Source organism: Cygnus olor, chromosome 17 (genome assembly GCF_009769625.2).
Source record: "Cygnus olor isolate bCygOlo1 chromosome 17, bCygOlo1.pri.v2, whole genome shotgun sequence".
Classification (NCBI taxonomy): Eukaryota; Metazoa; Chordata; class Aves; order Anseriformes; family Anatidae; genus Cygnus; species Cygnus olor.
The window spans coordinates 5,537,653-5,565,270 of record NC_049185.1 but is presented as its reverse complement, the minus strand read 5'-3'; the positions used below and the strand labels follow the sequence as shown (position 1 = coordinate 5,565,270).

Below are 27,618 nucleotides of genomic sequence, written 5' to 3'. Positions count from 1 at the left end.
ACTTGTACCACTTAGGATGGACTTCCGCTGACACTACAGCCAGAGCGGGTTCTAATGGCAGGGGGCGAGAGCCCGCCCCTTGGCTCGGCTCGGCTCGGCCCTGCGGGGCGGGGCCGGGCGCTAACGGGGCGGGGGCTCCGGGGCCGAGCAGGGCCGTGCCGGGCCGAGCCCATCCGAGCCGTGCTGGCGGAGGGAACGGCAGCAGCAGCAGCATGGGGCTGGAGCTGTACCTGGACCTGCTGTCGCAGCCCTGCCGGGCGCTCTACATCTTCGCCCGCACCAACAACATCCCCTTCGAGTTCAAGCACGTGGAGCTGATGAAGGGTGAGTGGTGGCGGCGGGGGGAGCCCCCCAGGAACCCCCCCCGGAGCCCCTCGGGGGGTGCTGGGCCCAGGTCTGTGCCTCGCGTAAACGGGAACGGGAACTGTGCAGGTGGGGGCTTGACCTGCCCACCCGGGGCAGCTGGCACCCCTGGGTGCTGCATCAGGTCCTGCTGCCCGTGGCACTCATCCTGACGGGGCTGAGCAGAGGCTCACAAGGATGGTGAAGGCGCAGGGGGACAGCCCGGTGGCCGGGGATCTGAAAGCTGTGAGCTCCGGAAGGGAAGCGTTTCAGATTGTTTGGAAGCCAACCAAGAGACGGTAGGCACCTGCCCGAGAGGTAGGCTATCTTTCTGCTAAAGGATGCCTAAAGATCTGCATCTCCTTTCTTTGCAAGAAAAGCTGGTGAAAACTGTCCTTCAGCCTTTTCAGAGCTCTGTGGGATTTGAAATTGAGTTAACGTATTGGCCTGAAGAACCAAGTAAGGTGAGAAGGCTTCTGGGGCTGAAACTGATAAAGAAACAAAAGAGGCTCCAGCTCGTAACTAAAAAAACAAAACTCAGGCGTGTTGTGGTTGAGGCTCTGGGTGTTCCCCTTCATGCCTTGGCTGTTCATTGAACACACCTCGCTGCTTCTGTCTTCACTCACTCATCTCGGTAGGAACAGATTTTGCTGTTCCTTGCAGCTGGGGGTAAGCCCATCCTTTCCCTTCTTTCTCAATGAGCTCTTGTGGCGAGATGCAGAGCTGCCAGAGAGGAGACTGGTGGGCAAGCTGTGAGAGCATCACGGGAACGGAGAAACTGAAATTAAGAGATGTCAGGGAACTGAGAGGAAGAGAAGTGAAATCAGTCACAGCTTTCCAGTGCTCTGTGCCCTGTGGTGACAGTGTTTGTATTTGGTCAATGGATTTTAGAGGGGCAGTTTGGCTTACAGGAATGCTACAGGTGCATCCCACTCCTGGCACACCTCCCTTTCCTCTGGGGGGCTCCTGAGAGCTGGGCTCAGTTACCCCAGGATCTGGGTGCTGGACAGAGCGGAATGGGCACACTGGCCCCAGAATGAGCCCTCCCTGGGGGATGCACTGTGCTGTGACGTGCCAGTGTCTCAGTAGTGCCAGTGTCTCAGTACGTAAGGACCAAGTGAGGGGACGGACGCTGTGATTTGTGCTGGCAGCTGGTTCAATTGTGGCCCACCTGAAAAACTGTTGGTTCCAGCAGGGTAGGTCTCAAGGAAACAGGGAAAGAGTGAGAAGGGGATAAAAATCACACAACACTCCAGAGACACCCGAGGACCGGAATCTGTGACCTGCGTGTAGGAAATGACAGTGTCTTTTTGAAAAGGGGTGGAGGAGACAGGCTGCAAGCCAAATAACAAGGGGAATACTCACAAATCAGGTTTGCCAAGTGCTAGGAAAACTAAGACCTTTTCCAGAGCATCTCCCCAGGCACAAAGATTCTCAGTTGACTCATGCAGCGGGGACATGGCAGAGGGTTAGATATTAGAGAAACCTGAATACAGATACACAAGTATGACTGAAGCCAGGGGACTGGAAAAGGCTGGCATGAACAAAGGTGTGTGGGATTGGGTCCAGATGTAGTGAAGCACACTGAGACTTCAAATGAACAAAACATCTCCAGTCAGGTTCGCTCTCTGCCTACTTTCTGCAGGAAAATATCTATATAGTCTGAGGGCTAAAAAGATAGTTGAATGTAAATTACCTTATATTCCAGACCAAAAAAAAAAAAAAACCAGCTTTCTCACTGTCCTTGTGGTTAACCCATCATCTTTGTGATACTGAGATCTCTTTCCCTTTCTTCCAAGCTCTAGGTTTGGTGTTCGCTCTAGGTTTGTACCCTGACAGGTAACCTCCAAGCACAGACTTTGTGCTGATACAGTCCTGATTTGACAAGCACTGCTGGTATGAAAGGACTCTTAACAACCTCTTGACAAAGGTCAGAACAGTTCTGGTATGTAGGCAATAAGCTGACATCATAGGGCAAAGCCAGTATTCACCCTGCAGCACTTTTTGATTGCTTATAAATTTAAACAGGACTGTACTTCTACAGTCAAAGCTGGAAATGTGAGGCCAGATGGTCCGCATGGACTCCTCAGGTGTTCCCAGATGGGTGCTGAGCATCACTGGCGAGTAAAATGTCTTGTTCCCCTCCTCAGGGCAGCACAGGACCGAGGAGTTCAGGAAGGTGAATATGCTGATGAAAGTGCCCGCACTAAAGGACGGTTCTTTCACCTTAGCAGAGAGGTAAGGCTCGAATAAGCTCAACCCTCTACTGAAGTATTGGTTGTCCTAACACTTGGATTCTGCCAGTGTGCTGCTGCATCTCTACTGGGAGACTCCAGCGCAGACAGTTGCTTGCCTCTTCCTTGTACATAAAATAAACTTGTGTTTTACGGGAAGCTTTCTCTTGTAAGCAACTCAACCAGCATTGAGTAGGAAAAATCCGTGAGCTGCTGCTTGGAGCCACCTTGCATATAGGCAATGTTTCTGAGCTAAAATACCTGTCCACATGTTCTCCAGCTCTCTGCTGTCAGGCTGTAGTTCAATGCACTACATCTGACAGAAGGCACCTGCTGAAGGATGGACAGGCAATGCAAAGCTCTGATTTGGTGTGAACTCGTTCTGCGGTTCATATTTGCTCAAAAATGTCCATGGGCTAACTGTACAGCAGGCCATGTCTGCCTCAGTGTGCTGATATATCAGATAATTGCTGTCCACGAGCAGCTGGTCAAGCCAGCACAAACTCTGCCATGTGCTGTGACTACCCGACAGTTAATGCAAATGCAAAATTCGGGGGAGGGAGAAAAGGCAAGGTGCTTTCATCTCAGATTGCCTGATCACTGCTGTGTCTTGCTCGCTGGCAGCATCGCGATCCTCCTGTACCTGGCCCGGAAATTCAAGACTCCTGATCACTGGTACCCCGCTGACCTGCAGAAACGGGCTAAGGTGGATGAGTACCTGTCATGGCAGCATGTCAACATTCGTGGGAAAGGGAGCAAGCTGTTCTTAACTAAGGTAAGATCATTATACACTTAAAAACTGAGTGTTACAGCCCAGGAAGTAGCCCCGTGTGTCAGGCGTTTCTAAGCAAATGTACAGGCAAGGTGACAGATGGGAACAAAACTGGATCTGGGATTGATGTGGCTGACCAGCGGAGCCAGGTCTCTGCCTAACTGAAGTGGTCCGTATCCTTCACGCCATAGCCACAGCTCCATGCACACCCTGAGGTCTGTGGGACTTGTCCCTTATAGATGCAGTCTGGAGCGGCACGTCCCATGTGTGTGTCCTGGGTGAGCAGCAAACAGCAGATACAGCTCGCTGGCTTCTGCCCAGCTTCGTGGAAAGAATGAACCTCCCACTGGAAAACAAAATGCAGCTGCTTGGAGATGATGCAGCCTTCCCCTGAGAGAAGACACTTGTGGTTGAAATTTCAAACTTTCTAGGGAGGAGACACAGACAGACAGGAAGCAATGGACACTAATGTTAATCTGTCATGGGAGAGGAGCAGTACCAGCTGTTCTTGTGCATGGCTGCTGGACGATCCTCAGAAGAAGGCAGGTGGAGGCCTGGACTAAATTTGGAGGGAAACATGAAAAAAGCAACTTTTTTCTTCTCTTTGTCAGGTGCTGCTGCCTCTCCTTACGGGCCAGCCACTGTCTCCGGAGAAACTGGAAGGTGTTACTGAAGAGCTGAACATTGTTCTGAAGCAGTTTGAGGAGAAGTTCTTGCAGGACAAGCCCTTCATCGTGGGCAATGAGATCTCCCTGGCAGACCTCGTAGCGCTGGTGGAGCTCATGCAGGTGAGCATCAGCTGCAATGCTGTTGGATACGCGAGTTGGGTTGTGGGCAGGCCAGGCCAAGGGCTGGCTGCAGCACCACTTCCTTCGTGCCAGACCTTTCCACAGTTTACTCTTTAGTGGAGTTAAAACTTGTTCCGTTTTGACTTTGATCAGAACTGAGTTTTCCAGGAAACACCTACTTTGATGGGACACTTCTCTCTATAGAAGTTTGGATAAAATTCCCATTTTCTTGTATTTCTTCTGGAAAAAAAAAAAAGATAAATTACAAAGTAGGCAGAGAAGAATGAAGGAGGGATTGGAAGAACAGCTCCCTTAGGTCAGGAATTCAGGAGGAGAGAAAGTAAACTCTGCGTTTGTCTTGAGGGAGCTGAATGTCTGGTCCTTGTTAACCACTGCTTTGTCTTTTAAGTGGCAGAATAGGGACTCCTCACCCTAATTCCTACACAGAAGTACTGAAGCACTGCCCATGCTGTCTAGGAAGAGAATCACCTTCTATTTTAGGTGAGAATAGATCTATTAGATTTTCTCAAAGTAGCAGGATCAGTGTCATAAAATGAGCCACAGAAAGTACGGGTATTTAAATGAGACATTGGTGTGCATGGACCTCTGTGTTCCACATCAGGCAGTTCCTGGGTTAGCCGTGGCTGCGCTTTTGCTGCAGGTCACAGGGGACAGCAACTGCTGAGGATGACAGCTCTTGCTTCCTGCAAGCTGAGAGCCAGAGATGATCTCCGCCTAATAAACTCCATGACTTTCTGCTGCCTTGAGCTAGAGGCACATCTGTGCTCCGTTCTGGTCCCAGCCCTGGCAAACACCTCGGCTGACTGCTGGCAGGAAGCCTCACGCCCAGGTTCTCTTGCTCTCTCTCTGCAGCCTGTCGGTGCTGGCTACAACCTCTTTGAGGAGAGGCCAAAGTTAGCGGAGTGGCGCAGTCGGGTGGAAGAAGCGGTGGGGAAGCAGCTCTGCCAGGAGGCGCACGAAGGGATCTTGAACGCCAAGAATTTGACCGCTGATAAAATTGCACCTGAACTGCTGGAGCACTTCAAGCACCAGCTCCTAAAGCAGTCTAGCTAGAATTAGCTAATTCCACTCAAATTAAAATGAATTATTTTGTGCAGGCTTTTCTAATATTTCTGCATTTCCTTTAAAAATCATATGAAAACACCATTCCACAAAATGCACTTCAATTACAGCCTTTCTGCAACTTAAAAGGGAAGAAAACTAAGTCTTAAACAGACTGCAGTGAGCTGCTTTTCTCTCTCGTCCACTACAGATATATGAGCTGTAGCCCTATAGGCTTTTCTTTCTTGCTCTAACACCACTGGATCTGCTTCAGGACAGAGGCAATTCAGTCCATGTGGGAACAGGGCTAGTCAGAACTGCCCTTTTTGGCAGAGGTTTCCTGAAAGGGTGGCAGAACAGAGCTACCTGAAACAAGGCATTTTAGTTGTAGAAAAAGACATTCACTTTGCAGCAAGCCCAGTTGGAAGATTTTTGCTCACTTGGTAAAGAGAATGGCCAAGAACCAGCCCTTGGCTGGGGGACCCTGCCCAGGAAGGTATGGGAGCACCTGGCCACTAGAGGCTGCTGCATTACGTGTCGGAATAAAGGGACACAGCACCCGAGGAGCAAGGAGGCCATGCAGGTTTTCGAGTGAGGTCTGGGAAGGATGGGGTGAGTCCCATGAATAAAGGTCCTCAACTGTAGACTTCTGCCATAATCTACAAAGAACAGACTGCACAGTTGAGAAAAGCTGCTTTTCTAGGTGAAACCACTGCCAACCACACAACCCCCCTCCTCAAGCCATATTGGTGCTCTGTCCTTTCCCCCGAGCTGCCCTGTCAGCTCGATGGAAGACATTTAAGCCAGGTTCTCTACTGCTGAACGCTGCTGTGGCTGGGCCAGTACCTGTGGCAGAGGGAGCTGTGGTGGCCAGCCCCAGGGCGAGTGGAGTGCCGAGCTGGCGAACCGACCAGTGCCTCAATACTGTCAATGTTCCACTACTCTTCTGTTGTGTCAGATTCTCCAGTAAAGTTAATGGTTACACTTGCCATGTGTAGTTTTGTTTGGATTTGTAAACAGGATTTGGAAGGGAGCGGCCATGGATTCATTACACACACTTGCGTAGCTGCCTTCATAGCCTCTTGGCTGTGTCCTTTTGTACCCCTCTTGCCTTCCTGTCCTCTTCCTGTCTCTGTAACCTTCCATTTCCAGGTAAGAGCCATGACGAGGGTTCTAGTTTCCAGGACTGTTTTTTTCCTCCTTATTAAGCACCAATTGCAGCTGGAAGTCTGTCTGTCTCTGCGCTGTGGTCTGCTAGATGGTTACACCACCCACACTGGTGGCAGCGTGGTATGCTGGGGGTGTGATGTCGGCCACCTCAGCCACCCCCAGCATACCACAGCAGGTTAAGTGACTCAGTGCTCAGAAAAGGTGAAAATAGCTGCTCAAACCAGTCTCACACTCTCACCAGGACCTGCTGTTTTGGAGGGGTAAGCCAGCTGTCTCTTCTGTGTTTGAGTTTCCTGAGTAAACCTGCCCTCTAGTTCAAAAGGGCACCATGAACCAGAGCTTGCAATGCACGTCCCTCAGGGCCGAGATACACCAGCCAAGCAGGCTGGTCCCCTTTTCATTCTTCCAACCTGCAGGAAATCCTAAACGTCAGTGGTGAAAAAAACAGATTTACCCCCAAACTCTTTCGGTTTCTGTGCTGACACAGGCAGAGGATACTTGTCTTCTCACATGATTTTTATTGGTATGTTTGTTGAGGACAGCCTGTTGCACTCCAGCCAGAAAACTCAGTGACAGCAGCTTTCTTCTGGCCCTGAGAGTGCTTGCATGACTGCTACCTGACCAGTAACCTCTCTAAGTGCTGCACTGGTCCTCTGCTGTAGCAGTTTGCCTGCAGTGCTAAACCCAAAGAAAATGGCCTGTTTATGCCATACTGCCAACCACTTCCTTTCTTCTATAACTTGCAGCTTACCACATCCACCTGGCTGGGCCTCAGTGCACCATCGGAATAAAATAGTGCCTTCCTTGCTACCTCACCAAAGCCATCCCACCTTACTGCACCCTCTCCTGTTGGCACCTTTTGTACTTGTGTAACTTCAGACTCCTGACCTCCAACTTCTCCCTTTTTTGTAGAGAGTAAACTTCCAATTACCAGCACAGTAAATTCCTCAGCTTCAGTTCAACTATAAACAGAGTAGAGACAATCAAAACCAAGAGCGAAATGTACAGAGTGCTAATCTTGGCAGAGACCTCAAATGTTAGCAGTGCCTTTCTTGATATACGTTTCCTTGCAGAATCTCTAGATAGGGCTGTTGTGCATACAAAACTATTGCATGAGCCAAAGCAAATAGTGTCTTTTTTTTTTTCTTATTTATGATACCTACAGCACAAAAGCTCTGTGTAAGAAAGTCTTGAGCCAATTTTCTGCTTGTTTGAATAAAGCACAATTTCCCTAAAGGTCACCCATTGTGTGCTCTTGCAAGGACGCTGCCTTCAAAAACAAGTTAGAACTATGTTCAGAGCCCTTTTGTCTCGTGCTCCTCTGTTGCCAGTGTCACAGAGGATGAACACACAGATCAGCTACTGCCTCTCTCCAGCATGGTCATGACGACAGGAGATTTCAATTTTTTCCCCATAGTATTATCCATCTGCTCAAAGACCATCTGAGTTACAGGTTCTTGTTCAATGAAGCTGCGTGCACAGTGACCACTGGCATTTCAGGCCCACCTGTGCATGCAGGACAAAACACCTCCCCACAGTTACTCCTCGCACGGCAATAGAGTTGTACAACAGATAAATCTGCCTTGCTGGTGTTTGGTTTTTTTTTTCCCCTCTAAATCATGGAGATAGAGTATCTCATCCTTGTACTTTGCCTTCTGCTTTCCCTCCACCTCCCTCATTTGGTTCATTTGTGTCATTTGATCTTGGCTGGTTTCAGGCCCTAGGCTAAGAGCCCCAAGAGCAGCCCTCTTTACCTGCCAAAACCCAACAGGTTGTGCAAGAGTTTTGAATGCCTCAGTACACCGTTCGGTATCCACTCCCCTGAATAAGGAGAGACGTTACACTTCCCATGACAGTTTAACTTGCTGTTCTGAATCATTTTCTTTAATTTTTGCCAGGGACTATTTGTAAAGAGGTGAGAGCCTGTGCTTTCTAGAATAAAACAAAACTGTGATACACAAAATCAAAAGAAAGTTTAAAAAACAGATACATACCCCAAGACATTTTCTAAATGATTAAGAAATACAATGCAAAGCCTACTGCATTTTTTATTGACAGTGGCTACAAGTACAGGGAGGAAAAACTTCCTTTGAAGTGATGGAACTAAATTAAAATACTGTGCTAGAACTCTGGTCAAAAATAATGCAATAAAATGTCATATAATGTGACCAGATTAAAAATATCTCTTTGGTTGTGTGGGTTGTGCAGTGCAGTCAGCAAACTGGAGAAAGACTTACAGAAGGAACTTTTCCAGGACCCATGGAAAAAGACCTTGAAAATCCAGATAGGACTAATGGCTCCACTGAACCATGAATCAAGGATCAAAGTGAACCCACACTACTGATCTTGCCACCCACCACTGGGATCAACGAACTCTCTTCAGTGATATTTTAGAAGGACTTCTGACCATTTTGAAGCACAAATGACTTTTCTGCCTATTGTTACCTGTGCAGAACCACATTCGTGCTCCTTTTCCCCATTCCCTTACTATTTAAGATTTCCTTGCACTGAAGGAGTTTGACGTGAGCTTAAGCACCTACCACAATACTCTACAAGCTTTTGTCTCTGGCATGTTGGTGCTGCGTGCAGGTGCTCTAGAGCATAACAGGAACTAAAGCGTGTACACAGCCCCTCTCAAGCTATTCAGGCCAAGAAACTGGAAAAAAATATATTGCGCAGTTCTAAAACTGAAAAATTCTTCCAGAAAATAGGTGTGTGGTGCAGTGAACTCAATACTTTATGTTGAGACTCAGGTTGTTCAAAAGATTCATAGAATGACCAGTCTAACAGCAATCCCCGTTCTTAAGAAACTGTCAGAGCAGAAGCCTTGGCAAAGCGATATTAAATGAAGCACCTGAGAGCATTCCAGTTTTTAATTTATGCAGTCAATGAGCTCACTGCTCAGCATCTGAACCTCTTCACCACCCTTTGTAACGATCCTTTGTACAGGTAGAACAGCAACTGGTCCTCCAGCTCCCTCTCTTTGAGGTTCTCATGGCTGTTTCAAAGGATTTGTGTGTGACGTGTGAACTCTCTGGCACAGCACTGATAACAAGGTGTCGCTGAGCTGAGGTGGGTTTGACTGGGGGTGACTTTGCTTTGAGTGGTTCAGCTGCTGTGAGAGTCAATGACGTCCCTGTACTTACCAGCACGTCGCTGTCCCCGAATCGCAGAGCTGAGAAACACTGCGGGTGCATGTAAGGACTCAAATTCAGCCTCAACTTTAGTTCTCTGCTCACTTGGAGATCTTAAATGACAAGTAACATGGAGAAAGGAGGGCCACTGGCCTGTGAAGTGCCTGCAGAGAAGCCTTCCACGCTCCACTGCCACCCTCCGCGTCAGGGTGTCACCTCACCACACTGTGCAGGGTGCGTGACGGGGGAGCTGAACCCCAAACCCGTGGGGTGCCACAGCCCCGCTGCACGGTGCTTGGCACCCAGCCCTGCTCTGAGTGCGTGCACCGCTCCCCGTCCCTACCATCCTTTCCCCCCAGCAGCCCTACACGCACGGTGCCAGCAGCCTTCTGCTTTCCCAACCCGACATTTTGTGGGGCACGGAGCACCCCCAGCACCTCCACCTGCCACCCTCTGCGGCCTGGGACGGTTCCCGGGGACACCCCGCGGCATTTCCCCTTCTCCACCCCGGGGGGGCCCGCGGGAACCCCCGGCCCTCAGCCGGGGCCCGGCGCCTCAGGGCTCCCCTCAGCGCCGCCGCCGCCCGCGGAGGGCGCGTCCCCGCCCGGCCGGGCCCACGGGGAGGGCACCGCCCGCCCAGGCACGGTTCAACCCCCGCCTGCCCGAGCGGGGCGGCTCTGGGCAGCCGTCGCCAGAGCCGGCGGCGGTGGCAGCAGCGGCAAACAGCGGCGGCAGCATGGGGCTGGAGCTGTACCTGGACCTGCTGTCGCAGCCCTGCCGCTCCATCTACATCTTCGCCCGCACCAACAACATCCCCTTCGAGTTCAAGCACGTGGAGCTCTTCAAAGGTGGGACGGGCACAGGGGAGCTGCCCGGGGGATGGTGGGCGGGCGGCGGGGCCGGGGTGCGAGGGGTCTGTCCCCCCCCGAAACTCAGCGCCCCTCTCTCGGCTCTTTGGCAGACTCGGTGCTGGGGAAGAAGCCGGCGGCGGCGAGCAGCGCGGAGCAGCCCCGCACAGGTGAGGCTCCCCCACTGCTCCCCCAGGGGCCGTTATTCCTGTCACAGCTCTCCTGCCTGGCCGGAGGGCTCGAGGCTGGAGGGGTCCCGGCGGTGCTGCCTGGCCTGCCTGCCTGGTAGGAACAGGCTGTGCCCTGGCCCGGCTGGCAGCAGCCCAGGCCGTAACACAATCTCCTGACAGCAGGCCCCAGGCGGTGGGGGCACCCTGGGGCGGTGGGGGACGGGTGCTGGCAGCCCCCCGGCTCCGGGCCCAGCGTGCGGCCACCAGAGCAAGAAGGGCCGCTGCCCCGTCACACATCACTGTGAGCAGCGGGTGCCTTCGTCTCGCTGCTGTTCGAGGAGATCTTTCACCTCTCTGAGTGAGGAGGCACGAGGGTTTCACCCTGAACCACTCAGCTGTGGGATCAGCGCCACGCTGACCTCCTGTCACAGCTACATCCCGAGCTGCTGCTTTGCTGGGACTTGCCCAGGGATTGAATCGTTTTGAGCTGTTCCCATAGGGGCGTTTAGTCTGCTCCAGATGGAAATGCAACAGTCCTCTCCCTGCTAAGGGGGTACGGCACTGTCAGTGTTTGCTTGGGGACATTCAACAGCAGCAGGAGGAAACGCTTGAAATCTGGAAGCGAGCAAAATGCTGGAGCTAGTGGGAGCAGGAGATCACCTGCTTATGAGAGGAGCGTGGGGATGCAGAGCTCAGAGACTTCCATGGGGTCGTACCCTGGTGGCCTTTCGAGACAGGGTCCCATCCTGCTTCGGGAGCTATAAAGCAGGGTCGAGCCTGGCAAGACCGCAGCAGAGCTGAACCTGCTCCCAGCCCCTGGAAGCTCAGCTTTGCCCACTGCAGGGGAAGGACTAGCTCATCAGGTAACTGGGAGATTTCCAACACGCGCCCTGCAGACCCACCTGAATACAGTGGTTTGACCATGGAGCTCTTATTCCCAGAGCTGTCTCATAGCCATGCTGCGTCTATTTTTGTGGATCCCCGAGGAATGTTCCTCCAGCCATTTCTAGCAAATTAGTCACAGTGACAGCCGAGGACTGCTCTGGGTATGGTGTACTTAGCAGAAATTTTCAGCTGTTCAGACTCGTCCAGCTGTATAAGATGACTATTGAACATTTGCATATTGTATTTTCTGAGTAAATTGTTTCCTACTTCTTTGCCTAAGGCAAAGCATAGTACTTGGAAATCCTTGGCTGAGGAGATGATTTGGCAGGGACACAATTGGCAAATCAACCAATGTTTTTTGTTTGTTTGTGTGTTTTCTTATTTCTTTTGTAGAGCCGTGTCCATTTCTCTTTTTACCACCAGTGAATCTTCCCTACACTAAGAATCTTTCTTGTGTGCAGCCTGCCCTGCTTTTTGACAGTGTACAATCTGCTTATTAAATTCCTCAAAGCCCAGCAGTACACACAGTGAGTGTCCCGCACCCTTGTGGGACATCGAGAACTAATTACGACGGATGCAACCGATGCTAAACAGCACCATAAGTCAAGTGAACATCACAGGACTGATAAAGATGGGCTACATAGTAACTGAACAATAAGTCTAACTCTGCTTGCTGGGAGAGAGGCACAGTCTTAAACTCCGCTAAACTGCAAATACAAATACTGGTCTCTATTCTAATGCAATAAACAGCCAGTCCCACTGAAGCAACCTGGAATTAGTGTTCATACCAAGGCCTTTATCAGTTTGCAGCTCAGTGTCAGAGTCTTGGCACAGGTCTTTTGTGTCTGGATGAGCCAAAACAAATACGATGCTGTCTCTGGGCTCTGGTGCAGTCTGTGTAACAGACACTGACCTACAGTCCAGCCTGCTGTAGTGACATGTCAGTCCCATGAGGAATGTGTATTCAGTATTCCTGCTGAGACTGATACACTATGAAAGCAGGCTGAAATCTGATTCAGGCTGCCTTTACCCACTGCTTACTTCTCATATCCTTGCTTTTCAGTTGTTCAATACCTTAGATGATAAACACATGCAGTAGGTTGTAACAACCAAGCAGCTAGGTCTAAGAATAGGCTGCTCATTAGCTGCAGGTGTTATTGACTTGCAACTTTCTGCTGCATTTTTTCCAAAGACCACCTGAATTCTACAGATCTAGCCCAAGCTGAGTGTGATGACCACTGGCCTCTGGAGCCCTCTAAATGCACGGGTCCAAACACTTTCCCAGAGCAACTCCTTGGCTGGCAAGAGGTTTACACAAATCTGCCTTGCAGTCTTTTTAATATAAATCATAGAAATAAGGCACCTTGTACTTGTACTTTGTCTGCTGGCTTGATGTTCTGTTAAGGGTGGTTTTTTGTTTTTTTGGTTTTGGATGTTCAGGTTTCTCAGATAATAGGCTTGTTACCTCACACTTTCCATTTGTCTCTAATTCTTAAGAAACCCTTTCTTCCTGCCTTTCCTGACGCTGCTGCCTGGTTCTGCTCTGCATCTTGCCTAGAAAAGCGGGAGGGCATGGTCACTGTAGGTGGTTAGAGACACTTCCCAGTGAGACAGGAGATGGGCATCTGTATCCCCTCAGACAGTGGATGGGTGTGAACCTCAGTCTCCAATGAAGCTACTTACGCTGGAATTTAAAGACACGCTTCCCAAAGAAGAAACAAGGTAGAGGCTGGTCAGCTAGAAACAAGAATAGGGTGGTAATGTTTGCTCTGCTTGAATTTTCTCGTGTGAAATCAATATTGGGAAAGTAGTCAGAGACCTTTGTGCATTCTGTATTTTGTAATGCAGCAACTTTGCTTTCTCCAATGCCTTCCCACAGCCAACTGTAAATAAATTTGATAGTCCAAAGACTGTTTTTATTGCTTGGAGACTATTCCGTGCTGCACTTTCGTCCATTAAAGCAGACACTGCCGCCACCTCCTGTATGGCAGCAAATAGTTCTTGGAGATGTAGATCATTGTCTGTTAGTTAACAGTACTTTTTTTTTTTTTTAACAAAGGTATTTTTGTATAAGACTTCCTGCTGGTCGTGCTGATTTGATTTGATCAGGCTTCGCACCCTGGAATATCATGTCTCCTTATAGAGAGCATTTAAACCAAGCAAAGTAAACAAACTTCTCAAACCTTTTATTTTGTACTCTTTCCTGGACTTTTGTACAATTCCCTGGCATTTAACTGCTGACTTGCAAGTTCAGCGCCTTCAGTGAGAAATTGAAAACTTGATTAGATATTAGCCAGCGATTAATGCCTCCAAACTCCAAGTAACTGTGGAGTTTAAACTCTTTTATGGGATAGCTTCTTCCACTTATGTTTTCCTGACAAAGGTAGGTTGAAATGCTGACCCAGAGCTGCGAGTGATGCAGGACAGAGGTGTTTGAGTTGCCCTGCCCCTAGTGAATGTCCACTGTGGCAGAATGAGTTGCTTTGTGAATCCACTGTTGTACTGCTGACATTCATGTTTTTCCCATTTCAGCAAGAACCCTGGAAACATCCTCTGCTGTGTGTGTGCTGAGGGATCAACATTTGCTTTCTTTGGAAACGCTCAGTTCCCCCTGCTCTTGAGCCACAAACAAACAAGGGAAAGATTTTGCTCTGTGTGTCTTATAAGCTACCCGGGTTCTCTTTGATTAATTAACCACTGCAGTGATCTCTGTGGGCCCAAAGCTCTTAAGTTGCTTTCCATCATGACTACATCCTAGCTTGAGTCAGCCACGTTACAATCTGGAAGAAAACAAACTTGGTTTGGTGTTGTCTGCTGGAAGAGGAGCAGGAGTAGAAACCATCTAACCTCGTCAGGATGCTCTGCGTGCAAACTCAACTTTTCCAGTCCCTGCTTTGTTTGCAAATATTAAGTGTTTTTCAGCTGCTCACTTGTCTAACTTACATCCTACCTTACATCTTTTTCCCCCTATCTCTAACCATAGGACACTGTTCTCAAGTCAAGTTAGTGTTTTCAAAACCAGTATCGTCATCATGGTATTTAAATGCCTCTTAGGGAATGATTTTTTCAGTATCTTTGGCAGGAGATGCTGGTACCAGAGTCAAGCAACTTAATTCCTGTATAAAAATGTGAACTGCTCCATGCCATGTGACAGGCCTGAGCAGACTGCAGGCTGTAGATGGCTTTTACAGTCACTCTTCATTTCCATTACCTTTTAATTGCTTAATATGCTCATATAGGAAAAACCTAGCAGAGTTCACTAATTTTCCAGCTGGATACACGTATTTCATTAATCATTCACTGGCTGTTACTCTTCTAACCTCTGACTTGTCTGTTCGTGTTCTTAGGGCCATCAAATAGTGAAGGGGCTAGCAAAATCAGCCTCTTGAAGAAAGTACCAGCACTAAAGGATGGAGATTTCACCCTAGCAGAATGGTAAGAGCTCAGTCCTCAGACCTCCCTGGGCACCAGTAAGACATACGGTGTTCAGGAGGTGTCATTCCCTCTGAATGACTAAGGATCACAAAACTGGCCATTTATGAATGGGACAGATTATTGATCTGCTTTGGCATTTTAGGTCCTTTGTTCCTGAAGAGAAAATAAATTATATTTATATGTATATATATATATGTGTATATATATATATATATCAATATGCAGTGTTAAGCTAAACAGTTAAAGCTATGCATTATTTCAGGTAGACATGATCCGTACTTGGAGATAAACAACTTGGAGTCATTAGAAAGGTGCTCCTTTAGCAGGAACTTCTGTAATTATAGATTATCAACTAGCCTTTATGTCTTTAAGTCTTTTTATGAAGAATCAAGCATTTTCTGCCTAAGATGACATTATAAGTGCTCCTTTCCTCCATCACATGCCTTGCTTCTCAATCTGAAGAGGTTAATATGTTATGAACTCACATCTAGTTCCAAAAAGTGATGAAAATATAATTATGATGATATTTTTATATTTCAAATGTATTTGCCTTCAAAAGAGAACTGCAAAGATTGAAAAAGTCTCTGCAAAGTTTCATACCTTATAACATCTTAGTCATTTGTAATACTATAACCTCATTTACTCTGTTTCCATTTTCTGTTTGAATTACCTTTCATAGTGTAAACAAATCAGTTGACTTAACTTGTTGATCTTCTGAATGCACTTATCTCAAAATAGGATCATAAACATTTCTGAGAATTGTTTGAAATTGAATGAAATCCCTTTTACACTAGAAAAAAAACTAAGGAGCTACTTTTGTTTACCTCATTTAGTCATAACAACAAATTAACACCTACAGAGATGAAATTTAGCTTTCATAATGTAAAGTTAATGAGACTTGTTAATAGTGTCATAACACTATAATAATTCAATTATGGTAGTATCAGCATAGTCAGAGGGTCTGCATTTTCTTTCTTTTTGTCAGCACAGGGTTATCTATGGCATCTCTTTGTAGTAACAGCCTACTCGTTGCAGATGACTAATATTTTTTTTCCATCTGACTTTTCCTGCTAATTAGTGGAAGTATAAACATGTGGACAAACACAAGAAAATTCTGTAGGCTCTCCCTACTAGGACTTCCACTGGCTTCAATGAAAGGTGCAGGCTAGAAAGACATAGATCTGATCAAAAGGCGACATAATTCATTAGAAGGTTTCGTTTAGTACACAGGCACATAAACATTGAGCAAAAGTCAGAGAAATGGGGTTAACATTGCTGATAGATGATTATGGAGGTTTTTTGTCTGTTTACCCCACTACTGTCCAGCAGTACAATGCACTTCTATCAGTGCTGTGATTTTCCAGCAGGTTAAAGTTTTCAGGGGGACTAAGGTGATTAAGTTCCATCTCTAATGTCAACATGAATTAGGTGCCTATATATGGCCCCTAGGCTCTGTCAGAACCCTGGATCTGAATGCTTTTTAGTGTTCAGGAAGTTCAGAAGGGGTAGGAGAGGGAACTGAAGTGAAAGCATTCTGCATCTTAACTCCCTGACCCCTTTCTTGTCTCTTGTTAATGTCTGAGCAGCACTGCCATTCTGCTGTATCTAAGTCGAAAGTACAACACTCCTGACCACTGGTACCCATCAGACATACAAAAACGGGCCCAGGTAGATGAATACCTCTCATGGCATCATGCTAACATCCGGGCTAATGCTCCTAAGACCATGTGGATCAAGGTAAGGAGACTGAGTATTAAAATTAGAGTAAAGCAATGTTTTCCTGGCCAAATACTGAAGAGGCCCAATATGGAGGGAGTTTGTCAGAATCAAATAACAAACCCAGGCCATTCCTAGCTGAAAGGAGCTGGCAGACAGGGAGCTGTGCCTAGTTGCTTGACATCAGGATCTGGCAAAAGCAGCTCTGGTCGATTTGTTGTTTTCTTTTTTTTTTTTGTTTTTTTCCTTAAAGTATCACAGAATCACAGAATCATCTAGGTCGGAAGAGACCTCCAAGATCACCGAGTCCAACCTCTGACTAACAAGTCCTCCACTAAACCATATCACTAAGCTCTAAATCTAAACATCTTTTAAAGACGTCCAGGGATGGTGACTCAACCACTTCCCTGGGCAGCCCATTCCAATGCCTAAAAGTAGTACTGATACAGAAGGTCTTGAAGGCCAACAGACTTTTATTGCCTGGATTTATGAACAAATATATAACAGATTGGGTATTGCCTCTAAGGGCCTTCCCCTCCCTATGCAGCTGTGCAGAGTACGCACACACAAGTTTTGCTTCTTTGGCAAGTACATGCGTTGTTGCTGGAAACTGAAAGGCTTGCATTCTTCACACATTGAGTCCCTGCAGCCCCATGAGGGTGGAAATCCAGGAGACTTCTCCTTCCAGCACACTTACATACTACCCTGAAATAAGTTCAGCAACAGGTAGAATAGAGATACAGAGAGTATTTCTTTATTCAGTGTGGTCAAATCAATTTACATTTAGGCAAAATTAACAGAATCACCTTGAGGCAAAAAAAAAATAATTACACTGAGGCTGTTCACCTGTTTCCAATCAACTCACCAAAAAACTAATGCAACTCTTTATAGAAGCCCAGATACAAATATAGCCCTACAAGTACAGCTATAATAGGGAATTTCAGATGACGTAAAAGTTGCCAGTAAACAGGTAAGAACTTCACTCTTCCTGTGTAAAGTTTTGCCCTTGTTTATGCCTAACGAAGCATGTCAGGACTCAGTTAGCTTTTTGATTTATTGACATTTGAATTTTTGGCTAGAGAGACCAGAGAAGCAACACGAATATGAGTCAGATTTGTACAAAGAGCAGTTTCTTCTGGTCTCTACAGGCTGTTATTGCGCTGCTCCAAGAGAAAGAAATCCAGCTCGTTGCTGATGATTAGGTAACCCAGAAAAGTCCTCAGAATAAATGAAAAGAGGGAAACATATTAAGCCACTGTCTAACAGAAGATACATTAGCTAGTTGTGTGAGAAGATAAACTGCCCTAAGATACAGAAAAGGAAAAGCCGTTTCAAACGACTGTACCCAGAGATCCCATCATTCATAATTGGAAACACTTAGGAAGAGAACTGGCCCTGAATTTTCTGATGAAATAGATTCTAAATGTATTTGGCAAAAATCCTGGCTTGGATTAAGCAATCACAACATGAGTTGTTGAATATACTAGCAGTAAGTAGAAAGTCAATCCACTCCCACTGGTGGAAATTTACATCTTTAATTTTTTCTCTAAGTAAACTATATCTCTTTAGCCATGGTAGGTGGAGGCAGCATCATTGTGAAATACTGCGGGTTCTGATGGTGCGTACACCTCTGTGAACGGTGACAAACCTCATTGAAAGGCTACTGCACCCTGTGCCAGCAAGCCCATGAAGACAAGGACCACACTTATGATTTCTATGGAAACATTTCTAGTGGTCTAAGGAATGGTGCTTGGAAGACCACAGAAAGGGTGGCGTAATAATGACATTTACTCACTCTCCGCCTTGCTCGTTGCTGTCACGCAGAGGAAAACATTTCCTGCCTCTCCAGCCAGGGCTGATGCGTTCCACTGCCCCCTATGCTCCCTGCCACAGCCACAGCTGTGCCTTCCTGTGGTGACCTGACAGGACTGGCAGCTGCCTGCCTCCAGCGGGCAGTTACATGGCAGGGTGGACACCAGGGGTGGCTGATGGGCCTGCAGCCTGCTCACCAGTCTTAGACTGTTGAAACCGGGGACTTAGCAGCGGTGACTGCTGCAGAGATCTGTCTTCCTGGAAGCTGTTGCCCATTTTTCTTTTGTACCCACTCAGGGGGAGTGGGAAGGCACAATGCCAGGCACAAAACACGGAATCCTTGGTTTCTTTCTGTGTCTTGGTGCTTGTTAGCTGGAGGTCACTCTCACTGCAGATCAGTCACTTTAGACTCTGTGCTCCCTGCCTGTGAGCTACTTGAAACTACAGCAGTATATGAAGCTCTAAAATCATCCTCCCTAAGATCACTGACAGTCATGAGTACCTCACAGGGTGTAACTTAAATGACTACCACTAAATCCGTGAGAAGACAGACGACTGTACTCTACATGCATTCTTTCCTCAGGTGCTGATTCCTCTCTTCACAGGGCAGCCACTGCCCTCAGAGAAGCTCCAGGAGGTTATGGAGGGGCTCTCCACTTCCCTGAAGCAATTTGAGGAGAGGTTTCTGCAGGACAAGGCTTTTATCATCGGGAATGAGATCTCTCTGGCAGATCTTGTGGCCATTGTGGAGTTGATGCAAGTGAGTTCTGGACTGTGGTAATGAAGTCTCAGCACAAGGGAGAGCATGCTGCTGGGCAGGGAGGGATGCAGCATGTGGTAACACTTCATTAGAAAGAGGAGTAAGGGCATATCTCAGCAGAACCAAGACAATGAAGAGAAGACAGGAGTGGGTTCAGAAAATCAGTTGCTTTTTATTTTTTTATTTAAAAAGCTGGCTGCAACTGATCTCTTTTGTTTCTGTTCTCTAGCAATACTTCATCCTTTATCCTGATTTTATTTTTAACCCCCAGAGAAAAAGATAATAAATAAAGCAAGTAAGAAGCAATAGCAGGCAGGTCTGATGAGTAAGAAAATTATTTTAAAATATTTTTATCATACAAAAATATCCTTTTAATGGTACTTGCCCATGCCATGTCTGGAAGATGCAAGACTGAACCTCAGACAGAGGCAATCAAATTAAGTCTGTTACAAACTCCTTGTTCTTTCCCAGGCCATCACGGCTTGTGTCCTGCAATCCAGAGGCAATTCCTTCTCCTAGTTCTGTATCCCAGAGACTGAAAAATAACACGTTCTGCTTCTCTACAACACTGTGTTTCTGCATGTGGCACAGGCAGAAAATGGAAGGCAGTAGATTATGTCAGCTAAGACATCTGTTCAATTAGTAATACAGCAGACCTTACAGTAGACTGCGGTCGTCCCTGGAACTGTCAGGCCACCACATCCTTGATTCTGTAGCTTAATCTCAGTAAGTGGCAGTATGTGGTAGTTTTCTCTGTTACTCTCTAACAGCTGTTCCTGCACTCAAGAATTGATTTATGAACGGCCTTTAAAATACAGACTTGCGTCTGTGCCCCCTAGATAGATTCACTGGACTAGTGGAGATTTCCCTCCTTGTTCATGCTCTTCCATGAGCTCCTCCCCTGTTTTTCCCCTGCCTGTACCTGCAGGTACATTTTTGGTGCCTGTTGTCTTGGCAAAGAGGGGGTTGCCCAGTGCCTCACCGTTGTTCTCTCTCACTTTCTGCAGCCTGTTGGTGTTGGTTGTGACGTCTTTGAAGACAGACCTAGACTGATGGAGTGGCGCAGGCGGGTGGAGGAAGCTGTGGGGAAAGAGCTTTTCTTCCAAGCCCATGAGATGATCCTGAATATCAAAGAACTGAGCAACATTCAAATTGATCCACAGCTGAAAGAGCATCTGGCGCCGATGTTGATGAAGATGTTGAAATGAATTAACCTATGTTACCATTTTTCCTGCCCCTTTTTTTTAAAAAAAAAAAAAAAAAAGCAAACTTCTCTGATATCCAGCTCTACATGTAACTGGAAAGAGCACTGTAATTCTTACACAGAAATTGCAGGGTGTCCTCTGCTACTTCACCAAGACTTCCCTGCATCTTTGGGGGTGGTGGCTGGGGAAGTTTTAAGACGTGAAACATTAAATTTGTACAAAAGGCTGAGGCCCTATGGGTCACTTAGTATGTGCATCTAGGTTGTATTTTAGTGTCAGTCTTCTCAGAGATGGTGGAGATATGAATGGTGTTTTCTGACAAAATTTAAGCCAGCCTGCAAACTGGAGCATCAGAGAACTGTACAGGATGAGGATCATTGTTTTCATGTATTTGTAACATTTGCAGCTAAGTGGCAAGCACTGCAAAGCGTACCTGATCCTCGCTTTCCCAGCGTGTGTCTCTGCCTGGACAAAACTACAGGTAGTCACAAAAATGAAAAAAGACATCAAATTTTTCTTGGAAAGTTTCTTATTGCTGGAGCATGTTGCTTGGCCACCCATGTACATTCCATACTTCTGTTTGCCTTTAGGATCCTATGAGAAGTTTATTCATATTCATCTATAACTGTGAATCTTTGTAATTCTTTAGTTTAACCACAAATCTCCAATTCTGAAAGTTGGGTTTTGTAGGTGCTAGGTCTGTCAGTACATGTGTGGCAGGGCAATTCTTGGGAGATCTGTATAGTAAAGACCAAGCAACCTCAAAAAGCTGAGGGTGGCCACAGCCTTCAAATAACTGCCTACCTAAATACTCTGTTGGTATTATATAGGAAATACACTGAAAGAATGCATTCACATTCTTTCATTTTTTGAAAGAGAACATGACTGCAATCAATTTTTGTTTGTTTTGTTGTTTGTTGTTGTTTGTCTTTTCCTGTGGTAATAGTGCAATAGCAATCCACATTCCTCCTAGAAAATGGAGAGGAGGAATAAATCCAGACATGCTCTTCTGAGATTGTTTTGGATGGAAGTTCACCAAGTCACCCTGTGCAAGCTGAAGTAATAAGATTTTGTGGCATTGAGCAACGTATGCATCACAATAATATAGGGCAGAGAGTTGTTTTGGAGCTTCAGGGCTCTTTTTCTTGGCTGCGTTTACTTCAGATTAGTTGTAGCTCAAATATAAAAATCTTTTGTATTGCAGCACAATTTAAGTAAAATAACAATTTCTAGTGTCTTCAGTTGAAAGTAACAAGTAGTGAAGGATGCAAAAACTGGTGGAATATCTCCGCATACTTCCATTCACAAATAGCTGCTGCTCTTGAACCTTACCCTGAAATCTTTGCCCAAGAGCTCTTTCTGGAAGGAATGAAGACAAAATGAGTAAATAATTTGGGAACTGCTTCTCTCAGTAACAGAATAGCTTCTTTTCTTTCCAATACTAACATGTCTTGGCTAGTCACATATCTGCTGAGTTCTCTACAACCTGATATGTTTTGGTGATGTTTTTCTATAAGGTTTCAGTTCTGGATTATATGGATTTAGTCCAGAGCCGAGGGACATCTTCAAATTTCCAACTGGAAAGAGAATTCTGTTACATATTTGAGCTTTCACTAGCAGAAAATTTCATTTTGTGATGATGTTCTCTATAAGAACAAGAGAACTGACTGAAGTCTCTCTTTTCATGAACCAAAAACATTAGAAACAGGCATGCATTTATTCTCACTTTCCCAAACATTGGCTGAATAATATGTTTTAACTTATGTTTTATTCACAAATATTGTCTATAACTGAGTTAAATTTTAAATGGGAAGTGGTTGACTTTTGAACTTTGAGAGTGGAATTTCTAAGTGATGACACATACAGATGTCTACAAGTGGAAAGAAAAACAACAGGATTTTCCAAAGGCTGAGCAGGATGGAGACTACTTGCTGCTGTGCTGTCATCCCTCTTGGTTTATCACCCTGCAAACTTTTCAGTCATCTGCTCCAAGACAGAAACAATAAAACAAATGTCTTTAGTTTAATAAAAACTCTGGGATTCTGGGTTGTGCCCTGAGGCCACGGACAATTTGCCACTCACATTGCTCATCAAGAGCAAAGGACAAAGCATATCATTAAAAATGGTTGTAGCAGACCCTCATCCTGTTGTAGTTGCTGACTTCTGATACTTAAATTTCTTTTGCTTGTTTTTTCTTGGGAGGCCTTCTGACATGCTGGTCTCTTGCTTTTGTTTTGGTGGTGTAGTGGTGGGTTTTTTTTTGGCCTTGGAATTTATTTGGAAGAGATTTTTTTTAATATTTAAAGGAATGAGAAATAGAAAAATGGATCCTAAAGGGCATCTTACAATGGGTCAATGATTCCCTGCAGCCAGGCAGTGGGCTTGGGCCTGGGGTTTGCAAGGTGCCTGGACACCCCCAGTGTCTTGGTTTTGGTGACAAATTCGTTTGTCTTGCCCTGATGGTGATAGTGAGTGCCCTGGAGAGAGTTCAGTACAGTCTCCTAGGGCTTCTGAGTGGGCAAGTCGTAAAATCTTCCTCACTGCATCTCTGCTATGCAGCAATGACAGCAGTGGTTTCCTTACCCCTGGCAGAAAACAGAATTATTACAGAAAAGTAATTACTGTGTGGAAAAATACCATGTAGGCAGTAACACTGTGTGAATTCATGGTTATTGCAGCTCAAGATCATCCCTTAATTACAAGATTATATCTTTCTGTAAATTTACCCTGAAATCTAACAGCTTTTCTGGGTTATTTCTTCTGGGTTTGAGGGGAGCTTCTGTGCCACCGCTCAGCGCAGCCAGCAGCCATCCCCTGCCAGCTGCCATGCCCCCTCTCCGTCCTGTCTCTTTTTGCAGTCAGTCTCTCCTGGAAATCCGATTCCAGCCTTCCTGCTGGCTGCTTTACACACTGCTCCCCGTGCCAGTATTGTCCTCGCTGGCAGCACTGAAGGCCAAACAATTCCCCCAGCAAGGCGAGCAGCTCTACCAGTTTTCATTAGGTTCGTCAATAACTGTGGAAAATTAAAAAATAAAAATAAAAAATCACATCATACAGGGCCAACCTTCACCACAGTGCTGTACCTTACACACGATGACTTTGTAGCCAAGGTGGTTCGTAACTTTTTGCCGTAAATCAGCACAAGGAACCTCCCCGCACAGCACCTCAGCTTGTGAGAAGCCTGAGCTGCAGCTGGGATGCTGCTGCCAGGGGCACTTCTGCCAACTTCGGAGCTCAAATCCCGACTGCAGAATGTGGGGGCGATGATTATTTATACGGGACAAGACAAGAAACCTCCCTGCATGTCTCACTTCTTGCAGTGCCGGGGGCGGGACGGGGTGGAGCGGGACGGGGGCGGGGAGGAGCCGGTGCCCGGTTCCCGGTTCCCCTTGCCCGGCTCCCGGCGCTGTGGGGTCGGTCGGTGGCCATGCCGTTCGTGGAGCTGGACACCAACCTGGCGGCTGAGCGGCTGCCGCCGGAGCTGCCGCAGAAGCTGTGCGCCGCCACCGCCGCCATCTTAAGCAAGCCCGCTGAGGTGAGTGCGGGGCTGGGGGGCGGCCGAGAGCGGGACCGGCACCGGGACTGGCACCGGGACCGGCACCGGGATCAGGACCGTGGCCGTGACCGTGCGTGTGCCGGCAGCGGGTGAACGTGACGGTGCGCAGCGGGCTGCCCATGGTGGTGTCGGGCTCGGCCGAGCCCTGCGCCCAGCTGCTCGTCTCCTCCATCGGCGTGGTGGGCTCGGCGCAGCAGAACCAGGCGCACAGCGCCCGCTTCTTCGACTTCCTGACGGCGGAGCTGGGCCTCAGCACCGAGAGGTGAGTGCGGGCTGTCCCCGGGCTGTCCCCGGGCTTTCCCGGCCCAGGGGGACCGCTCTGGGCCCCGGGGCCCGCGGCCGGCCGGGCTGGAGGCTCGGCCCCTCTGCCCCGTCCCCACAAGGAGAGTAATGATATTCCCCTGCCCCTGGGGTTCCGTCAGGATAAACACCCGGCAGGATTAGGAGATGCTTGGGTGCTTCTGAAATGGACGAGTCTCTCGTACAGGCGGCATTGAAGTTCAGTCTGCAATTGGGTTTGTGCAGATGAACTCTGGCACCTGTTTGTACTCTGCCCGCGCGCAGCCTGTCTGTGCTTCTGTTAAATTAACGCCCTGCAGTGTGAGCCTGCTGGAGCTTAGTGAAGATTTGCTAGCTTGCTGCAATCTGGGCAGGGATAACAACTTGCTGTAAAATAATATTTTTTTTGTCCGATGTGTTTTTGCTCTTATATCCAATAAGGATTGTCATTCGCTTTTACCCACTGGAGCCCTGGCAGATCGGCAAGAACAGGACAGTGATGACTTTCCTGTGATCCCTCAAGCAGTCCGTGGGAACGAAGCAATGATGAAGACAACCCAGAGGTGACCAGCTCCATCTATCTTGTTTCCTCTTATTGCTCTAATAGTCCTGCACTTTCACCTGCATCTTTCATTCCTGCCTTTGCAGCATATGCCTACAAAGCTGAAGACTGGTGCAATCAGCTGTAGTGATTTTATTAGAATAGTTTGAGGTCTTTATCTCAAGCCTGTCTTGTAGCCCAAAGGCTCTCCAGCTGCCTGTTGCTAACCCCGTGGTTTTGCTGTTAGCAGTCTGGTGATAGCCATGCTTACCAGGCCTAGACAAAGCTCCTTGTAGCAGTGCAAAGCTTGTTTAAATCCAGAACACATCTGCTTGTGTTGAGAATCGCAGAGGTTCTCCAGTTTATCCAGATTTCCTCATACTTTGCAATGCAGAAAGATTCTACTTTCTGTTTCCCTGTGGCAGCAGAAGGCTCTCAGGCTGGCTGAGGAGACCTGGGATATCCCTTCAAGTTCTTCTATTTTTGGGCTTCCCAGAAGCCCTTTCTAGAAAGAGATGTGATCACTGGGAGGGAGGTTTATGCATTTATTTCATTGTTTATTTAAGGCTCACGTCAAATTTTGTGCTCTGTGGTCTACTATTGCCAGCTGCCAGTGACTGCTCCCACAAAGTTTTATTTGTCCACAGAATTTTCGTGGCTGAATGTTTGTGTGGCGATGGCAGTGTGCAGAGGAGGCAGCTGCTTGTGAAGAATTGCATTGTGCCACGGGAAAATATTTTGAAGGTTCTGCTACTGCTAGCTTTAATCCCTGTCATTTACCCAGCTGTTCAAAATACTTTTCCTTACCCCACTGTTACAGGGAGTTTTGGAAAGATACAGTACCTTGCTGTGCCCTGTGGCTGAGGTTTTCAGCTCGCTGTCCTCTGTGGAGGGGCTGCTGCAGCTGTACACAAGTGACTTAGCACAGTGACAGCACTCTGCCTATTGGACCTGGGCCCTTACAACTTCAGCTGTTGTTACGCTTCATTCTGAATGGAAGTGTTTTGTTTTTTAGGACCTGCATGCTCCATTGCTTTATAACTGGAATATATATGGTATTTTATTAAAACAAAAGCACTATACTTTTCATGTATAATGTTATCTCGGCCTTCCACTGATAATGAAAACTTTAACCAGTTTCCCTTCCGCTTTGTGACTTTGTCAGGTACCAGACATGGAGGCACAGAGGAGCTAAGAGCATGGAGGTCCGTGGAGACACAAGGCTGAAGAGTACTTCTGCATTCCTTCATAATTCCGATTAGATTTTATTTGTTTATGTCTTGAGGTCTCAAGATAGTTAAAGATATCCTCTCTAATTACCATTAGAAGTTAGCTATTCCCTATGCAGCTTAAGTATCTTCTATGTTTGCAAAATCTCATTCAGGGCCACTGGGGGGCCCACACATCTGATTAATAAAATTTATCAGAACCTCTTTTGATAAGTGTCAGTTATTGGCTTACAAAGTGGCTTTTGTTTTCTTAGCTCTCTGTGCTTAGAGATAGATGCCTTGGCTGCCCAGGTCTCTACACTTTCTCAGGTCTCTTCAACTAAATGTTTTTGAAACAAGGTAATAAACAGGTGAACTGAATGTGAGATGCACATGTAACTCAAATGTACTTTGTTGCAGGGAAGAAGGTGGGCAGCCCTTGCTTTGCTATTGAGGTGTAAAAGAGCTGACCAACTTCAAGTGAATACTCTGAAATGCAGAAAATAATGCAGCTTTAATCCTGATCCGCAAACTGCTCATTTCCTGGAGGTACTTCTGTGCCTTGAAGGATCAAGCAGAAATTCTTGCCAAAGCCTTCGTTTCCACTACAGAAACCTGTTCTGACCTGTGCCCCAGCTTGGCTTGTTTGGGCAGTGTTGACCACTGCTGGGCATTACCACAGGCTTTGTTCCTTCCTTTCACCTTCCGCTATGCCCCACGTTAGCTTTTGCCCTGGGACTTGTCTTTCCCAGCATTGTGGAACTGAGCAGCCAGAGATAAAGAAGGAGAGGGAAAGCTTGGAGGAATACACCACGCAAAGATGTCTCAATAAAAGGATCCTCAGAGATTAAATGTGACTTTCCAACCCGTTTCCATGTCATAGCTGCATTCTAGCAGTAGTCTGACAAAACATCCAGGAATAATGTAAGATCGCAGTGAAAGTGCTGGGTAAAAACCATCTTGAGAACTTTATGGTTCATGGACTTTGAGATTTTTTTTATGAGAGCAGTTAAAATATTGATCAAGGGAACAACTTTTTTTTTTTTTTTGTCTTGGACTGAGCCAATTTAATACTTTTTTGGTGCTGGGGCCTGTCAGTGCAGAATGAGATGCTGATAGTATATAAACTCGCTGCTGGCTGCTTTCTTTCATGAACTGTTGGTACTGAGCATACTTATGTTCTTGTTGATCTAAATAGATAGGCTATTTTTCTTACACTGAGCTAATTTTAGATTAGCTTAGTGTATTATTTTAGGGCTTTAAAGATATGCTGAAGGGGGTTATGTGGGCCTGGAGTATGCAAACAAGCCTCCAGAAGCAGGAAACATTTTCTTACATCTCTGTTGCTTATGTTTGCTGGTTAGAGTAAATTAGATACACCACTCTTATCTAGCACTCAAAAATAGTGTTATAAAATCCCCTTCCTTTGAATGCTATGTGCAGATTGTTCTGCTTCCATGGTATTGAGTCTGCCTGTCATCTGGATTTAATCTCCCAGCTATAGTAAGTTGTTTCTTTTACTGTTTTACTGACATCTGTAACTTCCCAGGCTTAACCTTCTAAAATTAATAAATATCTCTGCTCCCAGAAATGGCCTCTGTTGGTTTGTTTGAGATCACTGTATAGGCATGTTTGCATATTCAAAGGTAATGACCTGATTTTGAAGACTGTGTAACTATTTCTTAGCCTCAAGGCCTTTGA

The 27,618-nt window shown here is 46.7% G+C and overlaps 3 protein-coding genes and 2 long non-coding RNA genes across 11 annotated transcripts; 3 read left to right on the top strand and 2 right to left on the bottom strand.

Annotated features, from left to right (window-relative positions):
- The first annotated feature begins 107 nt into the window (after positions 1-107).
- On the top strand, positions 108-6,187 carry GSTT2B (glutathione S-transferase theta 2B). Its single transcript, XM_040577717.1, has 5 exons — positions 108-324; positions 2,493-2,580; positions 3,201-3,351; positions 3,960-4,136; positions 5,010-6,187. Exons 1-5 carry the CDS (start codon positions 213-215, stop codon positions 5,208-5,210), a joined length of 729 nt encoding a protein of 242 aa, XP_040433651.1. The 5' UTR covers positions 108-212; the 3' UTR covers positions 5,211-6,187.
- Positions 6,188-7,978: 1,791 nt separating this feature from the next.
- LOC121079883 lies at positions 7,979-10,056 on the bottom strand. The gene is made up of 2 exons (XR_005825203.1): positions 9,515-10,056; positions 7,979-9,366 (listed from the first exon to the last, which is right to left on the bottom strand). It is a non-coding gene; the product is annotated as an uncharacterized LOC121079883 (long non-coding RNA).
- Positions 10,057-10,149: 93 nt separating this feature from the next.
- Positions 10,150-22,475, top strand: LOC121079878 (glutathione S-transferase theta-1). The gene is made up of 6 exons (XM_040577710.1): positions 10,150-10,350; positions 10,464-10,520; positions 14,753-14,840; positions 16,427-16,577; positions 18,952-19,128; positions 20,136-22,475. Exons 1-6 carry the CDS (start codon positions 10,239-10,241, stop codon positions 20,334-20,336), a joined length of 786 nt encoding a protein of 261 aa, XP_040433644.1. The 5' UTR covers positions 10,150-10,238; the 3' UTR covers positions 20,337-22,475.
- LOC121079880 lies at positions 20,381-23,582 on the bottom strand. Its single transcript, XR_005825201.1, has 2 exons — positions 23,498-23,582; positions 20,381-23,346 (listed from the first exon to the last, which is right to left on the bottom strand). It is a non-coding gene; the product is annotated as an uncharacterized LOC121079880 (long non-coding RNA).
- A 53-nt stretch (positions 23,583-23,635) lies between these two features.
- DDT (D-dopachrome tautomerase) lies at positions 23,636-26,142 on the top strand. 7 transcript variants are annotated; one of them, XM_040577711.1, is made up of 5 exons: positions 23,636-23,868; positions 24,610-24,731; positions 25,357-25,453; positions 25,725-25,764; positions 25,875-26,142. In XM_040577711.1, exons 1-5 carry the CDS (start codon positions 23,761-23,763, stop codon positions 25,934-25,936), a joined length of 429 nt encoding a protein of 142 aa, XP_040433645.1. In that variant the 5' UTR covers positions 23,636-23,760; the 3' UTR covers positions 25,937-26,142. The 7 variants fall into 7 exon arrangements, 5 of the variants coding, with proteins under 5 accessions (XP_040433645.1, XP_040433649.1, XP_040433647.1 ...); XR_005825199.1 differs by lacking the exon at positions 25,725-25,764 and adding an exon at positions 23,976-24,151 and having other exon boundaries at positions 23,665-23,868; positions 25,875-25,919; XR_005825200.1 differs by lacking the exon at positions 25,357-25,453 and adding an exon at positions 23,976-24,151 and having other exon boundaries at positions 23,665-23,868; positions 25,875-25,890.
- Positions 26,143-27,618: the final 1,476 nt, after the last annotated feature.

Excerpts from the sequence above, each read along its gene's own strand:
- GSTT2B (XM_040577717.1), top strand. The coding sequence starts at position 213 with ATGGGGCTGGAGCTGTACCTGGACCTGCTGTCGCAGCCCTGCCGGGCG. Across the intron at positions 2,581-3,200 it reads TCTTTCACCTTAGCAGAGAG|CATCGCGATCCTCCTGTACC; the intron begins GTAAGGCTCGAA and ends GCTCGCTGGCAG. Across the intron at positions 3,352-3,959 it reads GCAAGCTGTTCTTAACTAAG|GTGCTGCTGCCTCTCCTTAC; the intron begins GTAAGATCATTA and ends TCTCTTTGTCAG.
- DDT (XM_040577711.1), top strand. The coding sequence starts at position 23,761 with ATGCCGTTCGTGGAGCTGGACACCAACCTGGCGGCTGAGCGGCTGCCG. Across the intron at positions 23,869-24,609 it reads TCTTAAGCAAGCCCGCTGAG|GATTGTCATTCGCTTTTACC; the intron begins GTGAGTGCGGGG and ends ATATCCAATAAG. Across the intron at positions 25,454-25,724 it reads CACGGGAAAATATTTTGAAG|GACCTGCATGCTCCATTGCT; the intron begins GTTCTGCTACTG and ends TTTGTTTTTTAG.
- LOC121079878 (XM_040577710.1), top strand. The coding sequence starts at position 10,239 with ATGGGGCTGGAGCTGTACCTGGACCTGCTGTCGCAGCCCTGCCGCTCC. Across the intron at positions 10,351-10,463 it reads GCACGTGGAGCTCTTCAAAG|ACTCGGTGCTGGGGAAGAAG; the intron begins GTGGGACGGGCA and ends GCTCTTTGGCAG. Across the intron at positions 14,841-16,426 it reads GATTTCACCCTAGCAGAATG|CACTGCCATTCTGCTGTATC; the intron begins GTAAGAGCTCAG and ends ATGTCTGAGCAG.